We start from the raw sequence: 27,770 nt of genomic DNA, 5'->3' as shown, positions 1-27,770 counted from the left end.
TCTCGGACGTTAACGGCCAAGGCAAATTCCAATGGACGTTGGCCGGGTTCTTGCAGTCAAGACTGCAGGGCAAACACACACACAAAAATGCACGAAGGGAAAACTACATTTCCCAGCAACCAGTGCTGCTTGCTTATAAACAGGGTGTCCAAAGGGGGTAGGAGGTGATGGGAAAGAGAAAGGATTCTGGGAAATATAGTCCCTACAGAAACAAATCTAGAGACATGCTTTTGGAAAGCAAGGAGATGAGGGTTTTCTCCATCTCTCTCTCGTGCCCTGGGAGGGAATATTTAAAATACAACCTTTAATATATTTTATTAAAAAAACACACACACAAAGAAAAGAATAAAGAAAACTCTTTGTGCAGTTTGGCTTAGTGCAAATGGGCGCGTTGACGCAGGCACTTCCGGGCGCTCTCGTTGCCACGGGAGCGGGGTTTTTTTTTTTTTTTCCTTATAAAAAAAAAAAACTTTAATACCTCATTCTGGGTGGCCACAAGTCCCCCGTCTCTGCACCCGGAGAGCTGGGCTCCGCACGCAGAGGGGCGACAGAACAGGTGCGGCTGGGGGAGGGGCAGGTAGTGAGCCACATTTTCCACGCAGAAAAGGACGGTCAAGAGCGGCCGCTTTTCCCAGGCACAGCTTATTCTGAGGCAGGGTTACCCCCTCCTCCCCCCCGTGTCCATCGTGGACACAGAGCTCAAAGATCTGACCACACAAGCATTTTCAAATGGTTGAGGCATCTGTGGCTGAGTCCATCTCACCCCCCCATCCCTCAATCGAGAATTCCCTGCAGGAGTGGGGGAGATAACAGCACCGTCCCCCCTTGCCCCAGGGACGCTGGGTGTTTTAGCCCACCAGAGTCAGGACTCAGATCGGACATGGCACCTTAAAACCAAGAGATAAAAAAGAAGGGTAGAAAACCGCTGCTCGGAACCTCGGCACATCCCAGCGGGCTGCAGCGGGAGGCCGAGCTGGGTCTTTTTCTTGGTCTAAAGTCCATTTCGGTGGCGAACGGTGGTCGGCGAGATTCCAAAGCAAAAACCACGAGGCAAAGGAGCTCTCGGCTCCAGGTCCGCTCCCCTCCTTTCCCCCGGCGCAATATGGAGCTGACGGCTGATACTGGCCTCCCACTGCCGGATCCCAGCGCACGGACATCCCTGGCTCGGCCAGATCCCTGAAGGCAGTCAGACGGTGGGAGGAACGTAGTGAAGGAAGAGAAAATAGCTTATTTCCAAAAGAGAGTGATCAGAAAAGCTCCGTGCGTACGTGTGTGTAAGCGTAAAGCTTCCAAGAGGCAAGAGCACGACGCTGGCGGGGAGGAGACAGGACAAGGCTCCGCGTAAAAACAAAAATATAGCGCCAGACGAATGGCTCTCAGGGGCCCGATCCCGGAGGAAACCTGATGTAAGATGGCGTTGGGAGCCGTGTCGCACCAATCGGGGTGGAGGGGGGATGAGTTTTTCCTTTTCAAGGACAGCCCCTTCCTTTCACCCCTCCCCCCACACCTAGAATCACCGCCCTACAATTCCTCAGAGCAACTGCAGGCCAAGGGGCTCCTTTTTCCTGAGTCCGGGGCAGTTTCCGGCTAGCCACGGCCGAGTCCCTGGGGGCCAGGAGGTGGGGTCGGGGCTCGTAGGCACCTGAAGTGCAAAACGTGCAAGAAGAAAGCGTTGACGCTGACTTTCCAGAGCTCGGCGGTTCCAATGGAGCCAGAGGGGCCTGGGGGCTCGGGCAGCAGGGCCAGGTGCGGGGGGCAGGGGGACGCTCAGTCGACGAACCTCTGACAAGCCTTCTTCCACCGGCAGGCTGTGCACCACATGTCCCGGTTCTCCATCCCGTACACCTTGCGGCACTTCTTGGCCTCGCCGCGGGGCTTCCTAGGAGAAAAGGACAGACGGGCCCGTCAGAGCGGGGCTCTGCCTCGGAGAAGGGAGCGCGAACAGCACCTTCAGTGCGGGAGACAGGGCCCAGCGGGGACACAGGCCAATGCACTCCCGGGGCGTTGCTGTCCCAAGCCAACGGAGCCAAGTCCTCTGGCCGGGAGCGGCGTCCCCGGGATCTTGGAGACCCGACAGGGTAGGACTGAATGTGGAGTGTTAGCAAGAGCCCACTGGCTCCCAGCACAGAGAGCTCCCATGTCTCTAGAAGCATTTAACTGGCACGGTCCTGCCCCGCCGCGCAGTTCTCCTCCCGCCCCAGGCTTCCCCCGAGTTGTGCGGCGGGTGAAAGGAGTGGGGACATGGGGGAGGCCGGGACACGGTTAGACACCAGACCTCAGAACGTGGTATCTGTTCAGTGGCGAGAGCAGACTATGCAAGGCCTTGCCAAGCTAGTGGCTCGTCCTCACATGCCCCGTCTCCCCGAGGCCCTGTCCCAGAGACGCCTTCACCTAGTATGCTCACGGCACAAGCTGCACATTAATTTGGTGTCACGATCCCTTGAGCTGACGAAGCACCGCTGGGCCGCCTCCCCGGGCAGCACATAGCCACACTCCAGACACGGGCCCCTGCCCCAGGGCCCCCAGGGTCTCCCTCCCCTCCTGGCCTGTGGAGAATGGTAAGACAAGGCGGCTACTGGAGCTGGGGAGGGATGTGGCTCCCAGAGCAGCCCCAGGTGGTCTTTTCTCTCCACCTGTCTATGGGGCACGGATGGGATTAAACGCTCACACACCTGAAGTGTCCAGCTGCCCCTGAGCTCGGCTCCTTCCCAGGCTGGCAGCGTGGCTGGAGGGGATGGCTTAGGTGTCTATGCATCAGGGACAACTTCTCCCTAAAGCCCCAGGTTCCAGCTCCAGGAGGATCAAGTCGGGCTGTGATCCGGCAGGAATGGGCGGTTAGCACTGCCCCAACTTACCTGGTGCCCGTGGCTGGCTTTGGCACAGAGGGGGGCGCCGCGGTGACGGTCGGGTGAGGGATCTGCGGCCGCTTCTCTCCCACGCCGACGGGGCGGAGCGCAGTCAGGCAGCCCTGGGGACGACACAGCCCACGGTGAGACCCTCCTGTCACAACCAGCACTCTCAGGCCTGGCAGGCGCAAACCCGCCAGGGCAGAGCAAGCATGCGGGCGAGAACAGACAGGTCGCTGCCGGGCAGCGGCACAGACCTGCCCCCGCTGGGATCTGCCCTCTGGGGACACTAGCCAATGGGAGGGCAAGGAGCCTTCGGCCCATGGTCCCCACACTGAGCCCTGGGAGCCGAGATCCGGGTGCCAGGCACCAGAACGCACCCTATGCCCTTCCGCCTGGCACAGGCGAGGAGGCCTCATGGGGCCAGATGGAAGCAGTGACTATCCATTTCAGCCTATGGCAGATGCCGCAGCTCCCTTGGTCTGCAAGTCTCGCAACCCACACGTGTCCTGCCACTGAAGAGGACGGGAAGGGCGAGCCAGAGCCACGGAAGCGTTAACGCTTGGGGTGGGGGAGCCTGGCTCTGCCTCCAGGGTCAGGAAAAGAAGACCGGTTCCCTTCTTGTGGTTAGGGGAAAATCGGCGCCACCCGTTTCGTGGCCTAGTGGTTAAAGCAGGGCCCTAGTTCTGCCACAGACTGTGCAAGCGTGTGCAACTCATGGCGCCTCTGTGCCTCAGTTTCCCCATATGTAAAAGGAAAACACCACCCGACCTCACACAGGGCACAGGCAGCTTAGCACGTGTGTATGAAGTGTCCTGCAGTCCCCAGGCAGGAGGCACCAGGCGAGCCCAAACATTATAACCGAAGATCTAGGAAAACAGGGAACTTTTCTACCTGGCACCATTTCACAGCCCAAAAGTTTTCCACTTTTCACACCACACCCTGCAAGGCAGAAGCTGTAGCGTGGAAGCCGAATCCTGCTGGCCGAAAACAGCATTCTGGAGTCTCTGCTCTGGAATGTGACGGTTCTAAATGCAACCGGGCCCCAATTTCATGCAAAACCAGCCCAGGTTCAAGCCAAAAACACCCTGTCAAAGGCCACAGGCTTGTCGTGAAACGGGACTTGTTTTGCAAAACGGAGACAAGACAGATGCAAACCGCTGCAGCGCACGGCGTTCCAGATCAGACGCCAGCCTGCACGGCACACGCACTTCCACTGCGTGTCTGCTGAATTCTAGCCAGGAAATTGCTCTGTGCCTCCCTCCTTTGCCTCTGATGGACTTGGAGCATCCCTCCTCTCAGAGAGCGTATTGTGCTTGGCACCTCTGGGGCAGGGACCCGTAGACGGGACGGGTTTGGGGAATGATCTGGGCTGTTTTAGTGCAGCCGCATGTCCCACTGAGGTAACAGTATGGGCCATTCTAGGACTCCGGCTGCCTCTCTCCTGCCAGCCAACACAGGGGGTGGGGGGGCTGTCTGGTTACTCACCGGGGACCCTTTAAAAACAACTGGTGACTGTGGCGCTGGGGGTGGCTGCCAGGAGATGCTGAAGCCCATCCCGCCAGGCAGGGTTTTCGAAGCAGCTGAGATGCTGACGGGAGCCATCGCCTGAAAGCCACAAACGTAACCAGGAGAGGATGAGACACATCTGGGCACGTGGACGGGGGGCGGCCAGGAGAGCTGGGGAGGGAGATGGCCCCCGTTGCCCCAAAGGCGACAAGCTGCGGGTCAGTGGCAGCAAAGGCTGGCAAGACCTCCCCGGCGTGGGGCCCAGCTCTGGCTAACACAGCACTATACCCGCATTGCCCAGAGGGGGCAGAGCTCTGGACAGGCCTGACAGACAGCATCAGTGCCAAGAAACATCACAGGCATCTGAACGGACCCCCACCTGCCCATCCGGCGGGCGTGCTCTGCCCAGCTGGGCAGGGCCACCACTTCCTCTGAACGCTCCAGCGGCACAGGGGAGGAAGGGGGGTCAGGAGAGATGAGCAGAGGGAGTCCAAGTCCAGCACGGTTTTGGCATTAAATGCGCTCTCAGAACCTTCCTGCCATGGGATGTTTCGGCTCCCAGGTCTGCGTGGGGCTTAGGGGCTGTCCATTCACTCCAGGGTCCTGCCTCCCACTGGCGCATGCCACACACTTGAGGGCCCCCCAAATACCACCCGGGGTGGGCAAGGAGGGACCATCCCCAAAGCCCAGCTGCTGAGATATTTCTGCCCCAAACACGAGGCGCGACAGCCCTTGATCATTTCTACCCTGCAGCTGCTGCTTTCGTCTTCTGTCCTCCCTGAAACTTTCCAGATCTTCAGCCAGCCTCAAGCTGGACTGTGACTTCACGCACGTTTCCACACGTGCCCCTGGCTGCGCCTGCAAAAGCGTCCAGGCCGCCACCTGGTGCGTCCAGATCAGACAGCCTGGGTCCAACGGCCTGACTCACACACACAAAACTGGAGCAAACACGCTCCTGGGAGCACGGCCAGTCGTGCGAGCAAAGATCAGAGGCCAGACTGAGCCTTTGTCCCACTAGGCAAACCTGCCTCCTGCAGCGGTGAGTTCCACAGGCTCGCTGCAGCACCCTGCGTAACACAAGCGTTTCCTTCCCAACAGGGGGACATGGTGGGGGCCCATGCTCCAAAGGCGCCTCCGATACCCCAGCCACTGCCTCCTTCCACAAATACCATCTGGGAGCCTTGTTTGAAAACGTTTGCTGCACAGTCTGAGGCCAGTGGAGGAAAGTTGCACCCTGTTCTAGGGACGCTCGGCAGGGCCGACGCGGGAGACGTCAATGGATTCGCACTGGGCTGAGCCCGGGATGGTCTCAGCTCAGGGACCGAGGGGCCCACACATCCCAGCATGCATTACTCTACTATCTGTGTCCCTCTTCCCCACCAATGCGGTCTCACCTGCTTTTCCACATGGCCCACCTGATAGGCGTGGTCCGTGTGGACATGGCACAGGCTCGTTGGAGCTGAATGACTCAGAGGAGACTCCACAGAGTCCTCGGGCTTCACCAGCACCGGCGGGGTTCGCTGCACCTCCAGGACAGGGAAGGCCGGGGGCACCGAAGAGGTGGGCGAGACAGGGGTCAGGCTGGACAGCCCGTCTGTCAGGGAGTCCACGTTGATGTCCAGCTCCGTGTAGTAAAAGTCCTCCTCGCCGTCGCTCTGATCGAGGTCGGCTTTGCGGCTGCACAGAGAAAGCGGAGTCAGGCGCTGGTGGCATTTCCAGCCCTGACCCAGCCACGGGGGCAAGGCCAAGGGGCCTGCCTACCTCCTGGGAGCATCCCACATGCGGTTGTGTTGGGTGATAGCAGCACCTGGAGGGGTTTGCTGCTGGTCACTAACAAGGCACTGAGAGAGACAGCCCAGGCTGGAGAGCGTTAAGGGGGCCCAGCGGGGATCCCGTCACAGTGGCGCAGCGAGCAGGGTGAAATACGCAGCTTGTTGTACTGAGCAAGATTTACACTTCATGCATTGGTGTAGATTTTAAGTGAGGCTTTAAGTGTGGTGGCTAAGAACAGTCAGGAGGAGGCTACCGGTTTGTTATTTTTTGTTTGCTTATTTCGGGAAAGGGAAATAAGGATGGAAAATGAGAGCAAGCAGTGAAGCTATTGCAAAGTTGGAGCTTTTCAGACTGCAGGTTGCAGAAAAAGAAAGAGAACACCAGAGAATCTTGGTACTAAAGAAACTGGCCCTAGGGGAGAAGGAAAGAGCAAAGAGAGAGAAAGAGAGAAAACGCGAACTGGACCTCCTAGAGAAGCAGAACCAGAAACCACCGACCCCCAATCATTCCCATCCCTCCAAAACCCCACAATTGGGACCATCTATGGCCTTCATACAACAAGGATCCTGCTCACTGCGGCACATCCATCCTAGCCAACAACACTGGAGGGCCAGCAAGTGAGCCAGAGAGACTCCATGCCCAATCACCCCACTGATTCGGGCTGGGAGGGGATTGCTCAGTGATCTCTCGGGCTGATTAAGGGAAGGGATGGAGCCGATGGACTCCAAGACAGGAGGCTGCAATGCAAGGCTTCCTCAATGGCAGACGTAAAGGCAGGAGGGGGGGAGACGAGGAAGGGAGAAGTAACCTGGAAGCAACCAAACATGGACGCAAGAGACGTGGGGGAAAAAATTGGGGGAGGAGCTTTGGCAGAGCCCGCCCTGCCCATAGGACATAATTCCTTCCTTCCCGGCCCTCCTCCTACAGCACAGGGGGCTGGTACCGCCCGGAGCACTGCAGGACCCAGCGCCCCCTCACGCCTACCCGAGGTGGACGGTTCGGATGTGCTTCTGCATCCCCGAGGAGCTGCTCAGAACCTTGCCACAGCTTTTCCACAAGCACTTGAACATCACCTTGGTGGAGTTCTTGGGGAAGAGAGGGAGAGAGAATGAATGAGGGTCACAGCTCCCACTGGGGCCCCAGGCAGCCCCGCTCCATGGGGCTCAGACCCCCACCTGGAAAGGGGGCCACAGCGCTTAATCCCACAGGCTGGGCTGAGTGTGCGTGGGGAGGGAATGTGGTCCAGTGATTGGAGCAGGGAACAGTGAGAATTGCCCGTGTCACCAGGTCCCTCTGACTTGGATGAGCTCCTGAACCGCTCCCCCAACTGTAACATGGGCAGTTACGCTCCCCTCTCTGGGGGGAGTTTGGGGCATTATCTTCGGTCTGCAAAGCAGCTGGGGCGCCCAGAGGAAAGGTGCTAGGCAGGGCTTAATTTGTACTGAAAGAGGTGCCGGGGCTCAAGTAATTTTTTTACATTCATAACTGATGCCGCAAGCCCAGCGGCGCCGGGGGGCTCTGAATGGCCAGGCCCAGAGGCGCCGGGGGGCTCTGAACGGCCAGGCCCAGAGGCGCCGGGGGGCTCTGAATGGCCAGGCCCAGAGGCGCCGGGGGGCTCTGAACTGCCAGGCCCAGAGGGGCCGGAGCTATGAGCTGGCATAAATTAAGCCCTGGGGCTAGAAGAGGGGCTGCAGTAGGGAAAGCCCCGCTCGCTGCAGGGATGCAGTTCAAACTGCTCCGGCTGCCTGTTCGCTCCCGCGTGCCATGCAAGGCGCTGGACTCTGACGTTCTATTACAGGCTTGGCTGGAGGGTCAGAGCCAACAGCCCCTCGCTGTTACCGTAATTCATCCCCCCCGGGAGCGCCCCTCGGCCCTGAAACCCGCTCCCCAGGCCCGTCCCAAAAAGCGAGTCCGGTCAGCCTTTAAGGCCCAGCACAATGCCCAGCTCTCCTCCCCAGCCCGGCAGGGAGGGCATGTGGACGAGGAGCAGAGGAGGAGCAAGTTGATTATTTGGGGGAGGAGACGAGCTTTTTTCTCCTGCCTGCAGAGAGGCCTGAGTCCGCTTCGTCCCCAGCCCTGCTCCGGCCCAGCCCCCAGCCACAGTCCCCACCATGGCTCTGCTCCCAGCCCCGCCCCCAGCCCCCTCACCCCTGAGCCATGGCCCCACTCCCAACCTGGTTCCCGGGGTGGGGTGCAGACAGGGGCAAGGGGGGGGGGGACGCGACCATCAAAAGTTTGGGGACCACTGCTCCGCCGGACCCCGGGGATTCCTCCCCCCAACCACCTTCCTCACAGCGCTGCTTTTGGACAGACCCTGCAGCCTGAGCCAAACCAGGCAGCCCCACCCTTCCAGCTCCCGTCCTCCGCACCTTCCTCTTCCGGGGAATGGGGTCTCCGAAGAGGAAGTGGGTCGCTTCGGTCTCCTCGACGCCGTCGTCCAGCTGGGGGGCCGGCAGGAAGCTCTTGGCCACGTCGGTGGAGAGCGGCGGCGACGGGGTGGAAGGGGTGGAGCGGTCGCTCGGCGGGTCCCAGCTCCAGTCCCCGCTGTTGTTGCTGCTGCTGCTGTAGCTGGAGGACATGGCAGGACCCTCCTTCCAGGCCTCGCAGCTGGGCTCTGCTGTGGGGAGAGGAATTCAATCACCCACCAGTCACGGGGGTCAGCCCCAGGACACGCAGACCTCAGCCCCTTCCACTGCTCCGGCAGATAAACCAACTTCGGAGCAGAGCTCTGGGAATCCCACAGGCAGAGCCGGCCCAGGGGGCATCCGGGGGACCCTCCCAGGCAGCAAGCACCGCGCCCAGTCTGAGCTTTCACGCGCCATAGGGCAGGTTTCTCCACCGGCACATCTCCTGCAGCAGAGGCAGGTAGGTTTGTCTGCTCCCGCAAGTGGGCTTTTTACAGCAGGGGCTGCCATGCTTGATGGGAACCTCAAGCCATAAAGGCCTCAACTCAACACCCCCCACCTCTGCCCTTTGTTACATGTGGCGTGGGGACGTGGGGAGGTCCCAGAGCCCTGGCTAGGAGCACTGCCTCCAGTGGCAGTGCCTCCAGTGTCCTTCACCAGCAGATCCCAGAGCACTTGACAAAGAGGTCAGTATCGGTATCCCCTATGTAACAAATGGGGAAACTGAGGCAGAGGGAGGGCAGTGACTTGCCCAAGGTCACCCAGCAGGCCAGTTGCTGAGCCAGGAATAGAACTTGCGTCTCCTGAGTCCAGTGCTCCAGCCCTAGGCCATGCTGCCTCCCATTATTAAACCAATCTCTACTGGAGGCGAGGATGAGATTTCATGCGGAGGGCAGATTATCGCCCATCTGGTGCGGCGGGGTTCTTACGCCTTCCTCCGAAGCATCTGTCCCAGACAGCAGCCGGCACCGGGACACAGGCTAGATGGACCTCAGGGCCAGTCCCTGTGCTCCTACGAGGGGACTCGGGGCCCTGAATTCCACTCCGGGCTCCAAGGAATTCCCCACATCATGCAGGATTTACAGAGGTGTACCCGAGACAGCACATGGCCCGACACCCCCGCCTTGCCCACCTCGGGGCTCAGCATCCCATCGGTACCTGGGCTGAGGGTGCCAGGCGGGTTGCCAAGCACTAGAGGGCTAGTGGACAGGCTGGTGAGAACTGCGGCTGCCATGACTTCATCTATCCCCGCCTTGCCTGACAGCTTTCTGAAAGACAGACAGAAAACGGAGAACACAGCGGTTAGATCCAGCTTAGAAATTCTCTGGCCGTAACTCTGCCAAGCGCCCCAGAGCTACCCCGCAGCAGCGGGGAAAGCAGACGCCCACACGCCACCCTGACATCTGGCACCAACCCCGGGGCGAGACGAACCGACGTTCAGTCCACCAAGAAGCCTGCTGAGACACCCGTCTGCAGGCCCCGCCCAACACCATTCCCACAGGCCACTGCGCACCCATCACCAGGCAACCATTTTGTCGCTGCTGGCTGAACCAGCCACCCGGGGGGCAAAGGCACTTCACACCCCATTTGAGTCCCGCTCCCAACCCAGGCTTGTGTGGCTCCCACTAGCCAAACACAGGGGATGGGGGCAAGATTGTGACTCCCACATTCATTCAATGAAGAATTGGGGGGGGGGGGGGATTCGATAGCTGCTTTCAACTACCTGAAGGGCGGTTCCAAAGAGGATGGAGCTCGGCCCTTCTCAGTGGTGGCAGATGACAGAACAAGGAGCAATGGTCTCAAGTTGCAGTGGGGGAGGTTTAGGTTCGATATTAGGAAACCCTATTTCACTAGGAGGGTGGTGAAGCACCGGAATGGGTTCCCTAGGGAGGTGGTGGAATCTCCTTCCTTAGAGGTTTTTAAGGCCCGACTTGACAAAGCCCTGGCTGGGATGATTTAGTTGGGGTGGTCCTGCTTTGAGCAGGAGGTGGGACTAGATGACCTCCTGAGGTCCCTTCAATCCTGATATTCTATGATTCTAGGATTCCGCTTCAGGTCTCTTTGAGCCACCACCGGCCGCTCAGGCTGGATCAGCTCATAGCCTGAAGAGCCACTTTGGGCAGGGGGGGCTCCCACCCACCCCTCTCGCTGATGCCCCTCCCTCCTGCTGAAGGCGTGGCTCATTCCCTCCACATGGCCTACCCCCAACCCAGTGCTCTGGGCTCCAGAGTGGTGACCCCAGGGGCAGGGCTGCTCTCAGAACCGTATCTGCCCTGGCTGTCGTGAGCCGGCTCTAAACCTGCCCGGGACAGCAAAACCAAGGCCACTGCCTTGGCGTGTCGTGCTCTGCACCTGGGCACGGGCACAGGCACGGGCGTTTACACGTGCACACGTACAGGAGGGACAGCTGCCACTGGAGGGCGTATCCTGCAACCAGGAAGGAACCACTAACATAAAAGCAAAGGGATGAGAGAAGAGTCTCAAGTCAACTGGATTCCTATAGCTGACAGGTTTCCAATGCACAGGCTGTCTCTCCCCCACGCTGCCCGCCGACATGTCCGACCCACGCAGAGCGTTACACTGAGAACCGACGCCCGGGCACGCTGCCCAGCTGGGAGACCAGCTGCTGGAGCGTCTCCCCAAGCCTGAGACGAGCCCGGCAGCGGGAGGACAAGGAGCGCTTGCTCACTCCTCTAAGGAAGGGTCTAGATCGCTGGATAGCGCAGAATAGCAAAGCGCACCGTAAGCTGCAAGCCAGCCTTGTGGCGTGACTAGCTGCTGTGTGACAGGGGCAAGCCACAGGTTTGTGCATCCAGGCCCTCACTCCTGGGCCGGCCGGAGCTGAGGTGCCCTGGAGGAAGAAGAGTACCTGTACGATACCTTGGGCAGGCCCCCGCCACCTAGCAGAGTGGCTGCCTTAGGGTGCAGGACAGGGGAACCAAAGATCTAGAGCAGCCGGTGGATCTGGCAGTGAGCAAAGCGCGTTCCTCCACCATAGGCAGGTAAACAGTGGAAGGAAGGGAAAGGAAAAGAAGTGAGCCCTAATGCAAAGAGGGGTGTCACAGGCAGCTGCAGGGCGAGACCCCGTTAGTAGAGATCCCCAGCACCAGCCTGCCCCCACCTCAGAAGCTGCAGTCCCTTTAAAAGCCAGCATGATTCACCCTCTCCCTCCCCCCTCAGTCTGCAGCACGTGATCCACCAGACCCAGGCAGCAGCCCAGAGCTGGCGGGGAGGGGGGGTTTGCGCACAGGGCCTCTGACTGCCAAGTGCTTTATCTGGGTCAATGTCTAACCGAGAAAACCACGGGCGGGGGCCGGCCATGCCGAATGGGCAGAGCGGGGGAGAGAGTCTCCAGGCTGGGGAGGGGAGCGAGGACTGGGGGAGCAGCATCGCAGGAGAGGCTGTAAGGGGGGAGTCACTCCCCCTCTGGGGTCACTTAAAAACACCTGGTTCTCCTCCGTGCATGATAATGCTCTGCCAACCAACGAATTATCCCCACAACTCCCCTCCCCAGCTTAGGCAGGCAGCCATCCTCCTCCCCTCTAGATGGGGAAACTAAGGCATGGAAGGGTTAAGTGACTTGCCCAAGGAGACACAATGAGCCAGTGGCAGAGCCAGGATGAATACCCAGGAGCCCTTGTGCTGGATCACACTCTCTCCCCCGCACCCTCCCCATTGACTGGCAGCCCAGCACCAGCTTGGTGAGTCTATCCTGCTGCCCAAGGGCCTGGAAACACTGGCTCTATGTGAAGGGACAAGTGGTTCTCCGCCCACAGAGAGACGGGAGGCTGGCAGGGCCTGCTGAGCTCCGGGCAGCAAGGGTGGGTCATGGGCTCTAGTCCATACATGCCAAGTGCAAGCCAGCAACCCCTGCCGGGCATCACCAGCTGAGAGCCAGACGCGGCATCACAGGGCAACAGAGCAGCTAGAGAGCTCTAGCCTCTGATTTTCTAAAGGTGGAAAAGTCACGCACAGGCCCCGTGTACAGTGCACACACGACAGAACACAACGTACGGCAAAACAAAGCACTCGCCCTGCAACGGCGTCTCCCATCCTGCCGGGCTAGGGGTGGCTCCTGGCGCCGGGCCTTGTGACCTAGCCCACGGGGATTTGCTGCACTGCTCGGGTTTGGCCCATCCCTTATGGCTGGGAGACGGCCAGGCCACATCTGAGCAAGTGGGGACCCAAGGCACAGGGGCAAATTCTTATTTACTCCAAGTTTGGCCCGGCCACCCTTCTGTCATCGTGAGGGACGGGCCACAGGGCCAACCCGACCATGCCCCATGGGACAGGAGCTGCAGAGTAGGCTTGCTCTGGGAAACACAGAAGAGGCAGGCAAGTGGGGGGATTTGGGGGGAAGGGGGCATCCAGGGAGGAGGGGACTGAAGAAGGAAGCAGTTGGGGCTGGGACAATCCATGGGGTTCGTGTCACTGAGTGGGGTTGGAAAAATGGAGGTTAGATGGGGGCTGCAGTACTGAGTACATGTCAAGGGGGGAACCCTCCGGAGCTGTCCAGGCTGTGGTAGGGACTGGCCCGTGTCTCAAGGCGCGAAATAATGTGGTACAGATCACCCAGGGTCTATACACACAGGCAGGCACTGGAGGTATTTTATTAGCATAAAAGAAATAAAGCAACATTTTAATGGCTCAAACAAAACAACAGAATTCCCCAAAAAATAAAACGAAAAATCAAATCACTCTCTCAAGCTCCTTCTGGAGATGGCACCTCCCTTCCCCGCCATTCTTCAGCCCCGGAGGCCACGCTGCAGCTCTGACACCCCTCAGTTTTGTGCAGCTCCAGGCCAGCACAGACATAGGTCAGCACGTGGGGTTCCCTCCCCGATGGGGCCCGCGGCCGTCACCTGCTCTCTCTACACCAAAGCTGAGCCTACGAGGGGGTCGGACTCCTTTGGCAGAGCGGGGTAGGATCCGCAGTCCAGCGCATTCCCGGGGACACACAGCCTCCCGGACCCGTGTCCAGAGACACCGGCTTGTTCCCGGGCTCCAGCGGAGAGCGCCGAACCCCCGCCGCCTGGCTGAGCGGGCTACAAGCTGCCTTCTCAGCACTTGGCCGACGGCATCATCCCAGGATCCCCCCGCCCGCTTCCCCGGGCCCTCGGCCTCCGGGGGGGGAAAGCAGCTCGGGGAAATAAAACAAAAAAAACCCCAAACACCACAGCCCACCCTCCCTCTGGCTCCCAGTAATGAATGTCCTGCAAACCCACTCAACAGCAGGAGCCAGACTGGTGTAGTTATAGCACATGTAGGGGACTAGAATTTCTTGGGTAGCTCTTTCTGTGCCAAATGTTGCATTCCCTCGCTCGGCCCCCCGTACCCCCCTCACCCTGTGGACTCCTTCCGAATTCCAGCAAGGAGCTCCAGGCTGGATTGATCCCTGGGGTTTAACTCTTTACCCACCCTGGCTTGTGGCTTCCCTGCACCAGAGGGAGCAGCTGTCTTTGGAACGCACCAGCACAAACTCCCAGGATCAACCTTGCCCTTGGCTTCAGCAGCTTCGCTTTCCTAGCCTTCAACTCCAAGGGCGAGAGCATTTCCCCAGCACCCTGGGGCCTAACCCAATTAAACCAGATTTTCACAGCCCTCCACTAGCACCAAAAGCCACTTCTGCTCCTCATTCACGCACGCGGCTTGCCCTAGAGCATCGCCGTCCTAGCATACAAAAAGGGTCTAGAGGCCGAGTTAAGGTCAGCAGGGACCACCCGCTTATCGAGGCTGACCCCTGCCCATCACTGTACTGAGCCCAATAGCCAGGATTACACTAGAGCGTAACATCCCCCCAGGAACAAACTATCATGTGCCACCGGCAGGACGGAGGTGCACCCATGGCTCAGGCCCTGCAATGGCAGGGAATGGATTTGGTCAGACGCTTGCCCAGATGGTCTGGGTGTATCTCTGGGGCCTGCCTAGGAGACCAAGCCGCCAGAATTGTGATGTCCCACCTGTTGGATCCCTGTGACCATCTGCTAAGCTTTGATATCCTTGGCATTCAGATAGTATCTGCCTGGCTAGCCACTGCCTTCCCTGTGCCACGGGTTAACATGGCCTAGACAGGCACGGCCTTCTTGTCTCCCCGCGAGACCCGCGTCATTCCGCTAGTCCACCTCTGTTAGCATCTCCAGCGGACTCGGGCACCTGCTGCCAGCAAGAGAGTAGATAGGGAGCACAAAATCCACTGAACCACAGCATTTCAACCCAACACTTCCAGAGCCGCTAGCGGCCTCCGGCTGGTCTGGGATTTAAGAGTCACAGTGCAGAAAGGGGGGCGCTGGCATGCAAGAGGCACCGACACTCAATTAGCATTCTAGGCTTCACCGAGCCCACCACCTCCCTCAACCCCGAGCACAAATATAAACGTTCAACGCTGGCTGCTACACGGCCCCGACTATTGGGTAACCCACATGGCACAGACAAACCCAGCAGCGTCCCACCTCCCTCCCCCAGTGCCGGCATCAGCTCTGGCTTCTGGCGGTGAAGCAGAGCTCGGCTTTCCCAGCCGAAGAGACGGCCTCGATTGTGCAATCACCACCTTGGCCTTACGTTTGCACACCTGCCCTTCCTCAGCCTGCAACTAGCCCCAGAGCCAGTGTTGGGCCATTTGACTTTGTGCAGGGAGTGACACCGCTTTGTCCTCCTGCTGCAGGACGTCGGAGGGGTACGTTGGAGCCTGGCACAGGGCAGGGGCATTCTGCCTGACACACAAAGTCATGAAGCAGGGGAGGCATGAGAGAAGTCACCACTCTCCAGCCCCTTCCCACCAGGCGCACACCCCTCCTCCTCTTGCACCAATGACCGCCAGGAGTTTAAATGAACATGGTGGTCAATGAATCATTCCCCCAGGCAGGGGACTGCTTTACCGGGGGGAGGGAGGGGGCGGTGGTGATTGGATGGCACAGTGCCAGGCCAGCCAATTGTGGTAGCAAAAACAGCAAGAGAGCTGGGCAGCTTCTCCTAAAGAGTCACTTTAAAATGGTTTCTTCCTGTCTTTAAATCAACTGGGGGGGGGGGGGGGGGCCAGGGGAAGAGGAGGAATGAAGAGCCAGCAAGACAAACGAAAAAAAAACCCCGAAAATCTTTTACTGTGCGCCAGGCCAAGACAAGAACTCAAGAAGCCCTTCGCTCAGGGGCCCAAATCTGCCTTGCTGGATTCATTGGGAAGCACGCTCCCAAAGCTGAACTGAATCCACTGCACGGCCATATGGCTGGAGTGCAGGACAGGACAGAACAGACCCGAAGGGGAGTAAGGGAAGAGACTTGGAGAGCCGGAGCCGCCAACGTTTGTTATTTTCTATTTTCTCTGGTGAATACAGAGCTCCTGAGACGCCCCAGAGCCCTACAAGCTGCAGCCCCGTCTACACGAGGCTTCCCCCCGTTCCCCCTCATGCATGATCCCTGCGCGCTGCGGCTTCATAGAACAGCTGTGCCTGTTTGAGGCACTTGGCCTCACTGCAGCCCTGCCAGCACGCGCACCAGCCAAGTGGCGCTCATTTGCAGTGACAGTCGCACGCTGGCCCCGCTGGCACTCTCACTCAGCACTCAGAACCAGGGCTGCCGACAGAGGGCAAGGCTTCCCCGGCAGCTCCTCCTCCCAGAGGCCACGAGCAGGCAGCCAAGGGTCCCCTCCCCTTCTCATTGCCCCCTGCAGCCAAGCACAGCGGGAACAGCGAGTGGGGCAGCGAGTCAGCGGTGCTGTGTCCTAGACTGTAGCAGCAGCACACGCCACTCCTAGGAGGCAGCTGTGCCGTTAGGGAGGCCAGGCCCGAGCAGGGGACAAAGACAGTCAGGGAAAGGAAGGACAGGACAGAGGAGATGGGCATGGCAAACTGGCTGATGGGGGCAGAGAGCAAAGCAAACAGGACAGGGACAGTCTTGGGGCTCCTGCACGTGCCAGGACACTCCCCAGCCCGACTCACAGCAGGGTGATGAACAGTGCAGCATTTTCTGCTCCTGGGTTAATATTTAGCCGGGTTGCTCCGGTTTCCCAATCCCCAACGTTTGCCAGACCGCTGCCAAGTGCGCACAGAGTTTGCAGGTGCCTGCCGTCCTGTTCCTCCCACAGCACTGCGAGCTTCCCGCCTCCTGGAGGTCAGTGGTCTGGTGCTCTCTAGCCGGGAGCTGGGGACACACGGATGGCACGGGCAGGCTAGGCCCTCGCAGGGAGAAAGGAGAGCACTGGGAAGATTTACAGCACTGCTCTCTGTTGTATTCACACACACACACACACACACACACACACCCCCCATGTCAATCCCATTACCAACCCCCGGTCCCAGCTCCAATCAGTCCATGGCAGGATCCCTCTCAGGAATCTAGGGGTTCTGGGCAGGGGCGGCCAGTGGATACTGGAACAGCATGAAGAGACTGCAGCTACCACTACTCCCAGTGTTCCTTGTGTGGGACACTGGTAGACCTTTCTGTTCTCTCGAGTGTTTTCACCCACTGCCTGTTATCCTCGTATGTAAGCACGGAGCATCTGTGCTGCTCTCCTCAGCAGGCCAACTGGGAATCTGATCTGGTTAATATACAACAAGAGCCGGCTCAAATCCATGCCATCAGGTTACGAGAAATGATACAACCCAGCTCCCAGGATCATGGTAGCCTCCGTTCATGTGATCTCCTCACCCCACCCCACCCTCCATCGATGGGTTTCCATACAAGCAAGGCCCTGATACCGCTGCCTGGGAAGCACCTTGGAACTCCTGGGTAGGGAGATTCTATTCAAACCTCCCCAGCGCCAAGAGCTTCTTCCATTTAGTTCTAGCCCATCTCTTTCCACCATCACCTCAGCCAACGGCAAGGAGGATGGGAGAGGCCTAGGAAGAGATTTATGGCCGCTCTGGAATTCTGTTAGGGAAAAACACAAGCATCACATCGAGAGTCCCAACACTCTGGGCTAACGTTTCCAGTGCCCCACATTCACCGAGCAGAGGTGCAGGCCAGTAGAGGGGAGAATCGGGCCAGGCAGAGCATCGTGTTGGAACAGGATTAATAGTTTAACCACAGAATTGTGCAATGCTACCGACTGGACTGGTGAGCAGTTGGACGGTGGTGCTGCAGCTGCAGGGAGCTTGGTGGGGGAGGGAAAAGTCTGCCTGATGGAGCTCCATCGCATCTCTTTGGCTAAACGGAACAAGTCTAGGAAGATACCCCTCACTTGGGATTAGCTGTTTCGAGCCTAGCTCAGTTACTGGCTGGGGCAAAGGGATACAGCTAGATACAGAGTCTACTCTGAGGTCAATTGCACCTAGTCCAAAAATAAACTGGAGATCATTTTAATCAAATATACTGAACTAAAGATACACAACAGCCAGTGGTTTCCTGGTAGGCATCTCAAGCTAAACAGCATATGCCTGATGCAGTACTAGGAGGGGCACACGCCAGAAGAAATAGTGTGGGGACTCAGTAGGAGGCACTCTTCAATTATACTTGGTATTGCACCAAGGGAAGAAGGGGCTTGAGGAGAACCCTCTTTCAGCTGAGACTTAAACAACGAAGGCCTGAGCATCTGCGGCCAAATGAGACCCAAAGGACACCCCTCCGCACCATGGCCTGGCCCCATTCCAACTCCAGCAATCACCATCCCCCTGCAGTGTCAACACATTCAGCATCTGCCTTTACTAGTTCTTAGTGATGCTGGGTGCTGTTGAACTGTTACTGTAGTTCACACTAGAGGTGGCTGCACTTCAGGGTGGGTAAGCCCTTCTTTCTTCCCCCAAAGAACTCTCAGTTCAGGGCACTCAGCCATTTCAGCATCCTACTCATTCAGACTCCCCCTTTCTCATGAGCCCTACCCTGCACGTAATTTACTTATGAGTAGGACTGTCTGAATCCAGAAAAAGACTGAATATTAAAGGCAGACAGGGTCTTTGGTAAAAAAATAAAAATAAAAACACCCTCTTCTGGACTGATGCATTCACTGGCTGCACCCCAGAGATGGCTGCATTTCAACAGTCATGTCAGCATGTGAAGTGCTTTGGGGTGAAGTGGATTGGATACGTGCACGGCCATGATTAAACAGTAACTAAGTCTGAAAAGTCCCTAGAATACCACTGCACGAATAATGCGTGTTTCTCATTAGCTCTAAGATTTCAGACCGTATAGGAGGAAGGGTGCAGCTCCAAGAACCAGAATACAAAACCCTGGAGGACAACTGGATTTAGTTTATTTCTTGAAGCAATACCCCTTGCGTGAGGGTGCATGAAATTCTACTCTCAGCAGCAGAGCTGGTAGGTGTTCAGCCTAGAGAGAAAGAAGTGAGACAGTGGGGGAGGTTATGCAAAAGTAGATGCGAAGTCCTGAAGTTTAAAGGTGAGCTGCATAGGGAGAGATTAGACTCATGCATCCAAGGAGTGCTACCAGGGGGGAGGGGGTTGGCTTTTTAAACAAACAAAAAAACATTTAAAATTCAGATCTTCAAGCCTGGAAGAGGGTTTGAGAAGAAAGTAGATGTTTTAGTTCAACCACAAGTTACTGGGCTCCATACAAGAATCAAGGGGTGAAGTTCTCTGGCCCGTGTTACGCAGGTCAGTCTAGATCAGGTATGCCAAAAAAAGGGGGGGGGGAAAAAGAGAGGAGATAAGATTTTGGTTTGAAACCAACAGTTGTCATGTGCTGCAGTGCATCAGAAAGTACCTGAGCCATAAAATGCTCTCTTCCCTGTTTTCAGCCAGGAGGGGGTACACACACACACTCTGGGACCAGGCTGGCACAATAATTTGATTTAGCAGTGTGCTATGCAATGTGGCGGCGCTGTCCTCTCAAGCAGGGCACAGCTGGCTACGGCTGGCACCAAGTCACACCGCTCCAACCACTGAAGCAAAACGGTGACGTTCCGTATCATGCCAACACAGTTCCTCTCATCCAAAGAGGTACGTTCCTACAGGGTCCGTTCAGAGAGCTGCAAAATCAGCAGTGCCAGGGAGCCCTGAGATCAACAGGGATGTGGAGCAGGAACTCCCTCTGCACTTGCAGGTCTGCGGAGGCTGCAGTCTAAACCCTGCAAGGAGCATGGAGAGTTCCCTCTTGGCTTTGCAGGGAACTTGTAGGGGGCGAGGGTGGCCAGTGGGGTCCACTGGATAAAAGCCTGGATATGGGACGACGAGAGCCTCCTGGCTCTCTAACCGTGGAGCATCCAACTGGTTGCTATTCAGGCCTCCTCCCAGCAGGGGAAGCCACAGTTCAGTTTGCCAGGCATTGAAGTACCCAGGGTCTGGAACTGTTAAGGAGCAAGACGCTGCCTGATGAAGCCCCCCCACTTTCAGCGAAGATTCACCCACTTCCTTGACGCTCCCCCCCGCGTTGTTGGTGTTGTTGTTGGTACACATACCTTCTGCAGAACGGCACTTGTTTTCCCGTGTTTGTTCTGAAAACACCCAGCCTTTCTAGATGTAAGTTTTGTAAGAAAAGAACCAAAGTGCGCTTTGGCTCACATCCAGCGTGACTAGTTCAGATAAGAATGAGCAGCAACGGCAAAATTAAAAAAAAAAAAAAAAAAAAATTAACCAGTCAAGCCACGGAGCGTAGCTCAGCGGCATGCACCAACACATTACGAGACATCACGACGCAGGTCAATTGTTTCTTGCAATCCGAGTAGCTCAAAAGAAAGAAGCAGAGCTGTTTCATTCTGGTTTTTGATGCGTTGTCTAAAAGCAGGATGTTTAAAAAGGATGCTATAATCTAACCTTTTAGGCTTCCTTAGGCATTTGTTTTACTATGGAGTCCAGAAATACTTAAGTTATACAGATTAAGGCTTAAAATAAATGGGCACAAAAAGGAGAAATTTGCATGCTTCAACTTTTTTTTTTTTTTTTTTTTGAAGATAGTGGTAAATGAATCAATAAAGGTTTGGAAATCGCTGGTCTAGATGATCACAGTAGCCCCTTTTCTGGCCCTAAAGTCTGTGAAACACTGTCATTCCAAGAAATTGGAATGCCCTTCTGCTCTCTACAGCTGGTCAGAGGAGTTAAACCCAGTCTACCTTAGTAAAGTTTTCACCAGTGTAACATTCAACTTAGGTGCTTAGCCTAAAGACTCCATTTTTGTTTACAGCTAATTAATAAACATGTGGGAGAAAGGAGGTCTGTGTTAAAGAGTCAACATCTCAGGTTTCATGGAAAACTGAAGAGGCCATGGGCAAGACCATGAGGAAGTCCCCCCAGCAGAGCCAGGAATAAGCAGATCTGACAATCCTCATGCTCACAATACACCCTTCATTAGTCATCACAGAAAGGCAAAAATCCAATCTCTACAAACTCCTTTGCAGGTCACCTCCACGAAGGGACCCTGCCATTTTGAAGCACGCATATGAAGCAAGCAGTCTCAACATCCCCACAGATCAGCAGGTGGGGAATTTAAAAAAAAAAAAAAAAAAAAAAAAGGTTAACTTTTCACTCGTTATGCTGTTTGTTTCCCCTGCCCCGATCCCTCCTGCAATTCTTTCAACACCGACAAGAACGACAAGTTTTGGTTATAGCCAGTTTCTTGATCAGGCACTGGGTGCCGCAGTGTTTGGGTTGCAAACAGCACAGCGGAACAGTTATTTGTTTAAAAAACAACTCCTCACCCCTCTGCTGGACTAAAACGATACGTCTACATAGAGAACCATGCAGAGGGGGCCGGGTGGCAGTTGGTGACTAGATCTGTATTTGGGGCCAAATTGAATTATTGGCCTTCTCGGAAACGCTGCTGCACTTGTTCTGGCTGGGGAGGGAGGGAAGCAACAAGCTTTATTCACACAAACCGCAAGGCCCCCAGCAGCCTTGCTGGTTATCAGAGAACAGACAGTGCAGCGGGCTGGAGGGTTTTTTTTTTTTTTTTTTTAAATATAAACAAACAATTGCACTTAAGGCAGGCCCCTCCCTCTCAAAACACATGGCCAATCGCCGTCTCCATGGCGACAGATGAGCCAATGGGAAGGCAGTTGCCAACTGGTTTGGCAGCTTAGTGCAAGGGGGCCCGCCCCCGGTCCAGCCCCTTGCTAGCCACCCCCACCCCGGACTCCTCCTCCACTTCCTGTGGCTGCTCTTGGCCCAGAGGTCGTGGAGCCAGAATTAGTCAACTCAGCAGCTGCAGCTCCAGCCCAGGGAGCGTGCACGAGAACACATGGCCCGAGAGCAGGAACAAAGCCCCAGCAACGCGGAGCTTGCTGGCCAGCCCGGGAGGGAAGCAGTCGGCAGACTCAGCCTAGGGAGAACCAGCCTGCTTGGGCTACTCCAGCCGGCAAGCCAGGGCTGGAGTCGCTGTGGATTTCTGCCCTGACAAGGTTCCTCACCCCACCGAGGGCCAGATGTGTTCTCTCCCCCTCCCATGGCTCTCGCCCCCAGCACTGCTCTGTACGGCCCTCCCCATCGTCTCAGGGCGTCTCCGCCAGACTGGCCCAGCAGAGGACAAGTAGGAGGTGGATAAAGATGGGGTAGGAGGAGAGATTTAACTCATCCCCTCTCCAAACCCCTCTGAGACAGGAGGGTGCAGCCACGGGAGCAACCCAAGGCTAAGCTACGTCGTGATCAGTATGGCTGCATCAGAAGCATTGAAGTCCCAGTGAAGAGAACGCCAGCCTACTTCTCACAGCAGCAAAAATCCACTTCTTCACCAGGAGCCACACATCTGGGCACGGCAGCGCTTCCAGCAAATCAGCACCAAACACATATCACAGCTCCTTTGCGAACGGCACAACAGTACAGCCTGAGAGGAAGTGCAGTCTAATAGATAGAGCACAGGACTGAGGGTCAGGAGACTGGGTTCTGTTCCTGCCACTGACCTGCTGCATGGCCTTGGGCAAGTCACTTTGCTCTCCATTTCCCCCCCTCTCATCCTTGTTCAGACTCTTGGTCTCTTACTGGGTGTTTGTACAGTGCCTAGCACAACGGAGCCCCGATCTCAGTGGGGACCACTAGTGCAATCAAAATCTCTCGGCCAACAAATGGATCATTTCCGTCAGAGTCTCCACATAAGGTTGGATCAGTTTAACTGAAGACGTGATGTTAAATGGATTTAGTTCCAGCCCGTGCAAAGGACACTGTGGACATACATATTTTGGTTTAAACTAGGTTTATTGCAGTTTAACGTAAATTGATAGGAACAGGTTTTAGCTGAACTGAAATGAGGGGCTTGCACTGGTTTAATTTAAATCAGGGCAAGTTTGTGCCCAGACACTCACACAATTTTACCTCTTAAAACAATAAAAAGCACGAAACCACCATGGCAAGTAGGGTTGCCAACTTGGTAATATTTAAAAACTGGACACTCCAGCAGGAGTGCGGGAACCTCCCCTACCCCACCTCTTCCCCCTGAGGCCTCAGCCCTGCCCACTCCTCTTTTCCCCCCTCTCCCCCCCATCACTCACTGCTTTTTCCCTCCCATCCCCCCGGGTCAGGAGGGTCTCGCCTGCGGAGCCAGGGCTGGGAGTGCAGCCACCTGTCCCAGGTAGGAGGTAACCCCGGCTGAGTAGGAGCTGGTGTGGGTGATGGCCCAGCGCCTTCCCGCCTCCAGTGACCGGACAGTCAGGTCCCCTTTTCGATCGATCGGACTGTCCGGTCAAAAACCCTAACAGGTGCCCGGTAGTATTTACTTCTTTGCAAACAAGCTCACCACTGATGGCAGTAATGGAAATAGGACTTGTTAGTTCATGTGAGCGCCCTCTGCTGGCTGGATTCCGCTTCTGAAGAAGGGGGAGGAGCCAGTGGCTACTAGACTGCTCAGATTGTTTGGGGACCCCCCACCACCACCAACCAAAAATATTTAGAGGGAACAGAGCAATTGATTTAAAAGGAAATATTAAGCATGCAGGGGCCATCCCCCAGCTGCAGGTAGTAGATCAGCCCCATGGTCACATTTCAGGTTTAAAGTCCTAAGGAGCATTTCTTTAGGAGTGCAGGCTTAAAACGGTAACGTTTAGGCAGCTCAGATACAAGGCTGCCTATGCCTCCAGCTAGGACGGGATGTGGTAGACAATGGATTTGATACCAGGAAAGACAGGAGATTACTCAGGGTGGCAGTTGAGCGAGGACCTAGAGCGCAAGATGCTGCACGTGGGGAGGCCCAGGTTCCAGCAATGAAATGTGCAGAGGGTTTGTGGAAACATGGCACGGCTGATGAGATCCACCAGTCTGGGAGGGAGGACGCTTTCTAGTTCAAGGACAGCCCTTACTGTAGTAAGGACCAGCAGATGGACCAGCTTTGAACAGAGCTCAGAATGGGGCCTCAAGACCGCTCCCCCCGAGAGAGTCAGTGACAAAGCCCTCCAGCTGCTGTGCCTTCCAGGGATCAGGAGGACCAGGTATTCCTTTTCCAGACACAATGGGTGGTGGGAAACGCGATGAGCGGATCCACCCTGCAGCAGGCGAGGTGCTCAGGCCGTGGGCTGGGCTGAAATCGTGATGGCCCCAGAAGGCAGATGCCACGCTGAGCAGCAGCTACTGCCCCATCAGTGCTTGTGTGTGTCCAGTGAGCTTCCCCCCCCTCAACCCCAACACATCCCTGCTCCAAGGGCCTGGAAAACCCCCACAGCCAAGACCAAAGCACTCCCAAGGAGAGAAAGTCTTTTACAAAGCAATAAATCAGGACTAGGACAGCAGGAAAGGGGGCCACAGCATGAAATAACAGCCCTGGAAACGTAACAGCCTCCCTGCCCTGCTCCCACCTGACTCGTGCACACCCACCCACCGAGAACCCTATTACCCACCAGCCTACCTTCCCACTTTAGAAGTGCACAACAGTGATCACAGGCAAGGGCAGGCCACAGAAGAGCATCTGCACGTAGAGCAGCTCCAAGCAGAATGGAGATACAGAGGAGAGGGGAAGCCCCACAGGCAGAGCCCTGACGAGACTGACGTGGGGTCATACAAAACAAATCAAACGAATCAACCTTGTGACTTCCTCTGAGACGCAGCCGCTTTGCAAGCTGCCGGGACACACTCACCACCAAGACAGAACAGTGACAACAGCTGGTGTAATCATAGCCTAGGCAATTGGCTCAGCCATCCCTTAACACCCACTTGAGGGAGCAAGGCGCTACCTGGATTAGACACAAGCCTTATTGAAGTCCATCATCCAACACCCCTTCCACATCTCACCTTTAGTACCCAAGCATCCAACCCTTAGCACCAGTATGAGTCAGCGCCTGGGCTCCGGCAAACACCTTGCTCCTAAGAGACACTCCAAGGCATTTTGGGACATGTGGCCCCACATCCACCAGATGACAAGGAGGGAGGAACAGCTGGGCAACTGGAAGGACACCCATGCTTCAGATACCCAGACAGCAAGGGGAGACCAGGTGGCCTGCAGATCCTAGCACACTGGCAGTGGGAACGACAGAGGAGAGGCACTAAGGAAGAAGAGTGCAAAGAAAAAAGGTATCCAAAGAGAACGAGGGAAGATAAAGCAAGACACCACAAAAATCCCGGCTAGGAAGCTATGAATTTATAAACAAAAAAACGGCTTCATTATAAATCCCACTGGGAAGCAATACAAACTGACAATCCATGCAAATGTCTGTAAATACGTACAGATTCGACACTGCCACAGGATTCTGGCAAGGTTTGGGTCTCTCTGCTTTAGCTCTTCCGAATATACTCGGGAGTCACTCTCCCATGGATGCAGTGAAAGCACTTTTTAAATATATAGCACTGGGCTCCAGTGATGAATCCTAGCTGTTAAGTAACAGTCCAGCACCTCTTACTTTCTTTCCAGGAGTAATAGGTGCAGAACGTCTTGGAACAGGGACTGCCACCACCCAGCTTCCAGGACTGGAAACGGATCAGGCCCTTTAGACAGCAGCAGCTGCCAATGTTTACAGATGGGGAAGAGTCTGGATTGGTCTAGATTCCAAGATGTGCAGCTGCAAATCCCACGTGGCTAGAACATCCCACCTCTAGTCGTTGTGAAGGCTGCCGCCAGCTTTCTACCACATGTGCATTTGTAGAAACAGAACAAAATCCTCCCTCTGCCCATCACACCCCAGATGCATATACCACCTTGAGACGGGTCTGAGGAGCTCACCCATGCATGCAAGGGAGAGAACACGCATGAGCGAAGTTCTGGGCCTGTGCAGCCTGCTCAGCTAAACAGCTGGGCTGGAAAAACACGGATGGACAGCATGCAAGGCCGGGAGGAGCCAAGTGGGCACAAGGCCAACCAAAGCTGTTTACTACTAGAGTGATTCCTTAACAGGCCCTCATTAGACTATTCTCCTTCTCCGCCCCCTCTGCACACTTCCCACAGACACAACATGGGATGATTAAGTTCAGAGACACTCATCGCACGCGGCCATTGTGCAAAAAGAGGACTGGCACAGTGTGTCCTACAGGGGCATGTGTGTGTGTGCATGCTGCATTCTAGGAACGCAGAGTGCCCGAGACGGGAAACAACCTCCTGCAAAAGGCTGGTAACAGCAGGAACCATTTTTCAATCCGCTCCCAAACCTCTGGCCTGGAAAAAAAAAAAAAAACCACCACACCAAAAACCCTCCCTTGTTTTCCAGGAAGGAAACACACACAGCACATGTGCCAAACTCCACTGTCTTCTCCCCCGCAACACTCAAAGCTCCTCCCAGCCCTTCCCTGCAACCGGCACCAGAACTGCAACCAAACTAACACTTTCATCATAGTGTGGTGGGGAAGGCAAGGCTGGGGTCCTTGCCCTGGAGTTCTGCTAGATGGTGTTAGAGTACGGTGGGGAGGGCAGGGGGAACCCTGACCTCAATCCCTGTTGGGGAAAAACTGAAGCAAGGGAGCAGGATTGCAAACCCCCCCCCCCCCCCCCAAATGATGGAAACAGGAGAGGAGAGGAAAAAATTCTAGGCATGCGATAGAAGAGAACAGGAGCAAAGAGTGAGCAAGTTCTCCAGGAGAAACAACAGCTACTGGAGGGATGCTACCAAGGCTGTATCCAATCACTCGAACCCCTCACCTTGGGCTACCACAAGGACACCGAGCTGGGAGCCACCTTCTCTACGGCAGCCTCTGCACTTGCTGTGCCGGCATCCAGAATGGCCCAGGGCCCGGGCAAACACGTGTTCTAGTTTTAGGAGTTGGATGAGATTGGTCTCAAATGGCCAGGAGTCAGCATGCAGGCTGCCAGCCTCGATGCAATAACCCAGCCTCCCTCTACAAGCATCTCTCCCTCTTCAACCTTCCCTGCTGCAAGACGCCGCCTCAAGCCCATCATCTTCGGGGCAAAGAACTGGAAGGAGGGGGCATGGAGTCTGATCCCACAACTAGGCAGAGGAATATTGCTCTGCAGAGGCGATACAAGCTAAATCTCTGCCTATCCCCACCCACACTGCCCTCCCACCTAGGACAACCCCAGCCCTTGCACATCTGGTGGTGAAAGGACACCTTCCCCAGGTAGCAGCATCCATGTGTGTGTTCCTGGGCTGCAAGAAATGGGAGCTTACATAAATGCCCTGAACATAGATCTGCTGAATATTTGGCATCTACCCCCGATAGGGGGAAAAAGGGCTTTCTGAAGTGAACAAAGATTCCTGTGGGTAAGTCTTGCATGTGTATCTAGGAGGAATAAGATCAGCCAGATACATCCCTTTCCAGTAGACAGAGGAGACACATCTGTGGCCAAGGCATTTGTGGAGCAGAGAATTGTAAGCCAAGGAGGAGCAGATCCAGGTATTCAGATGAATTGGAATCAAGTTAGTCTGGACCATCAGAACTCACTGCTTCCCACCCAAGCTGGTTGTGATCCAACTCTCCTCACACTTTGCACATCACGCATACTATTGATTGTGTAGCTGCTCTACACAAAAGCTGATGCTGTAATATTCCCTCTTGCAAAGTGGGATTTACTGTCCTGCCCATTTTAGGGTGGGGATGGAGATCTCGGTTTGTTCTGTTCATACCTCACACCAGGCTCATCACTGTAGTATCTGAGCACCTGTCATATGTAATAGCTGACTGCCCTGTCCCTTGATGGAAGGTTCATAGTATCAGTCACTGGGACCCTCCTCTATTCCTCAAAGGATGGGCCCTGGGTGCTCCCAGCCTGCCTGTAAGAGATCACAGCTCCCCTCTCAAATAATGGTGTGTGTTGGAGGGGAGGGGGAAAGGAGAAGAGGATATTTTCTTTATCACCAAATTGCTTTGCACACACTCCGTACTCCCCGTTTGTTTGGAGAGTATCTGACCATCGGAGGGCACTTTTGGAAACCAGAACATGCCGCCATGAAGCCTTCTCTCTACCAGGCTTCTGCTAACTCGGAATATCCACG

General features: G+C 56.0%; 1 protein-coding gene across 6 annotated transcripts in view; it reads right to left on the bottom strand.

Moving 5' to 3' along the window:
• Positions 1 to 296: 296 nt before the first annotated feature.
• The window catches only part of SLC2A4RG (SLC2A4 regulator), a 41,746-nt gene continuing 14,272 nt past the window's right edge, over positions 297 to 27,770 (bottom strand). For 2 of the 6 annotated variants that reach the window (XM_034787256.1, XM_034787262.1), the window contains exons 3-9: positions 9,692 to 9,801; positions 8,498 to 8,745; positions 7,113 to 7,213; positions 5,750 to 6,032; positions 4,335 to 4,454; positions 2,856 to 2,968; positions 297 to 1,879 (exon numbers count right to left, since the gene is read on the bottom strand). In XM_034787256.1, the coding sequence (XP_034643147.1) occupies positions 1,768 to 1,879; positions 2,856 to 2,968; positions 4,335 to 4,454; positions 5,750 to 6,032; positions 7,113 to 7,213; positions 8,498 to 8,745; positions 9,692 to 9,801 (1,087 nt within the window). In that variant the 3' untranslated portion in view covers positions 297 to 1,767. The remainder of the gene's footprint in view (positions 1,880 to 2,855; positions 2,969 to 4,334; positions 4,455 to 5,749; positions 6,033 to 7,112; positions 7,214 to 8,497; positions 8,746 to 9,691; positions 9,802 to 27,770) is intronic. The other 4 variants (XM_034787257.1, XM_034787259.1, XM_034787261.1 and 1 more) reach the window with 4 other exon arrangements.

This window comes from Trachemys scripta, chromosome 12, assembly GCF_013100865.1.
Source record: "Trachemys scripta elegans isolate TJP31775 chromosome 12, CAS_Tse_1.0, whole genome shotgun sequence".
Lineage (NCBI taxonomy): Eukaryota > Metazoa > Chordata > Testudines > Emydidae > Trachemys > Trachemys scripta.
Note: the sequence above shows the minus strand (reverse complement) of the source record. Positions and strands in the feature narration are given on the sequence as shown.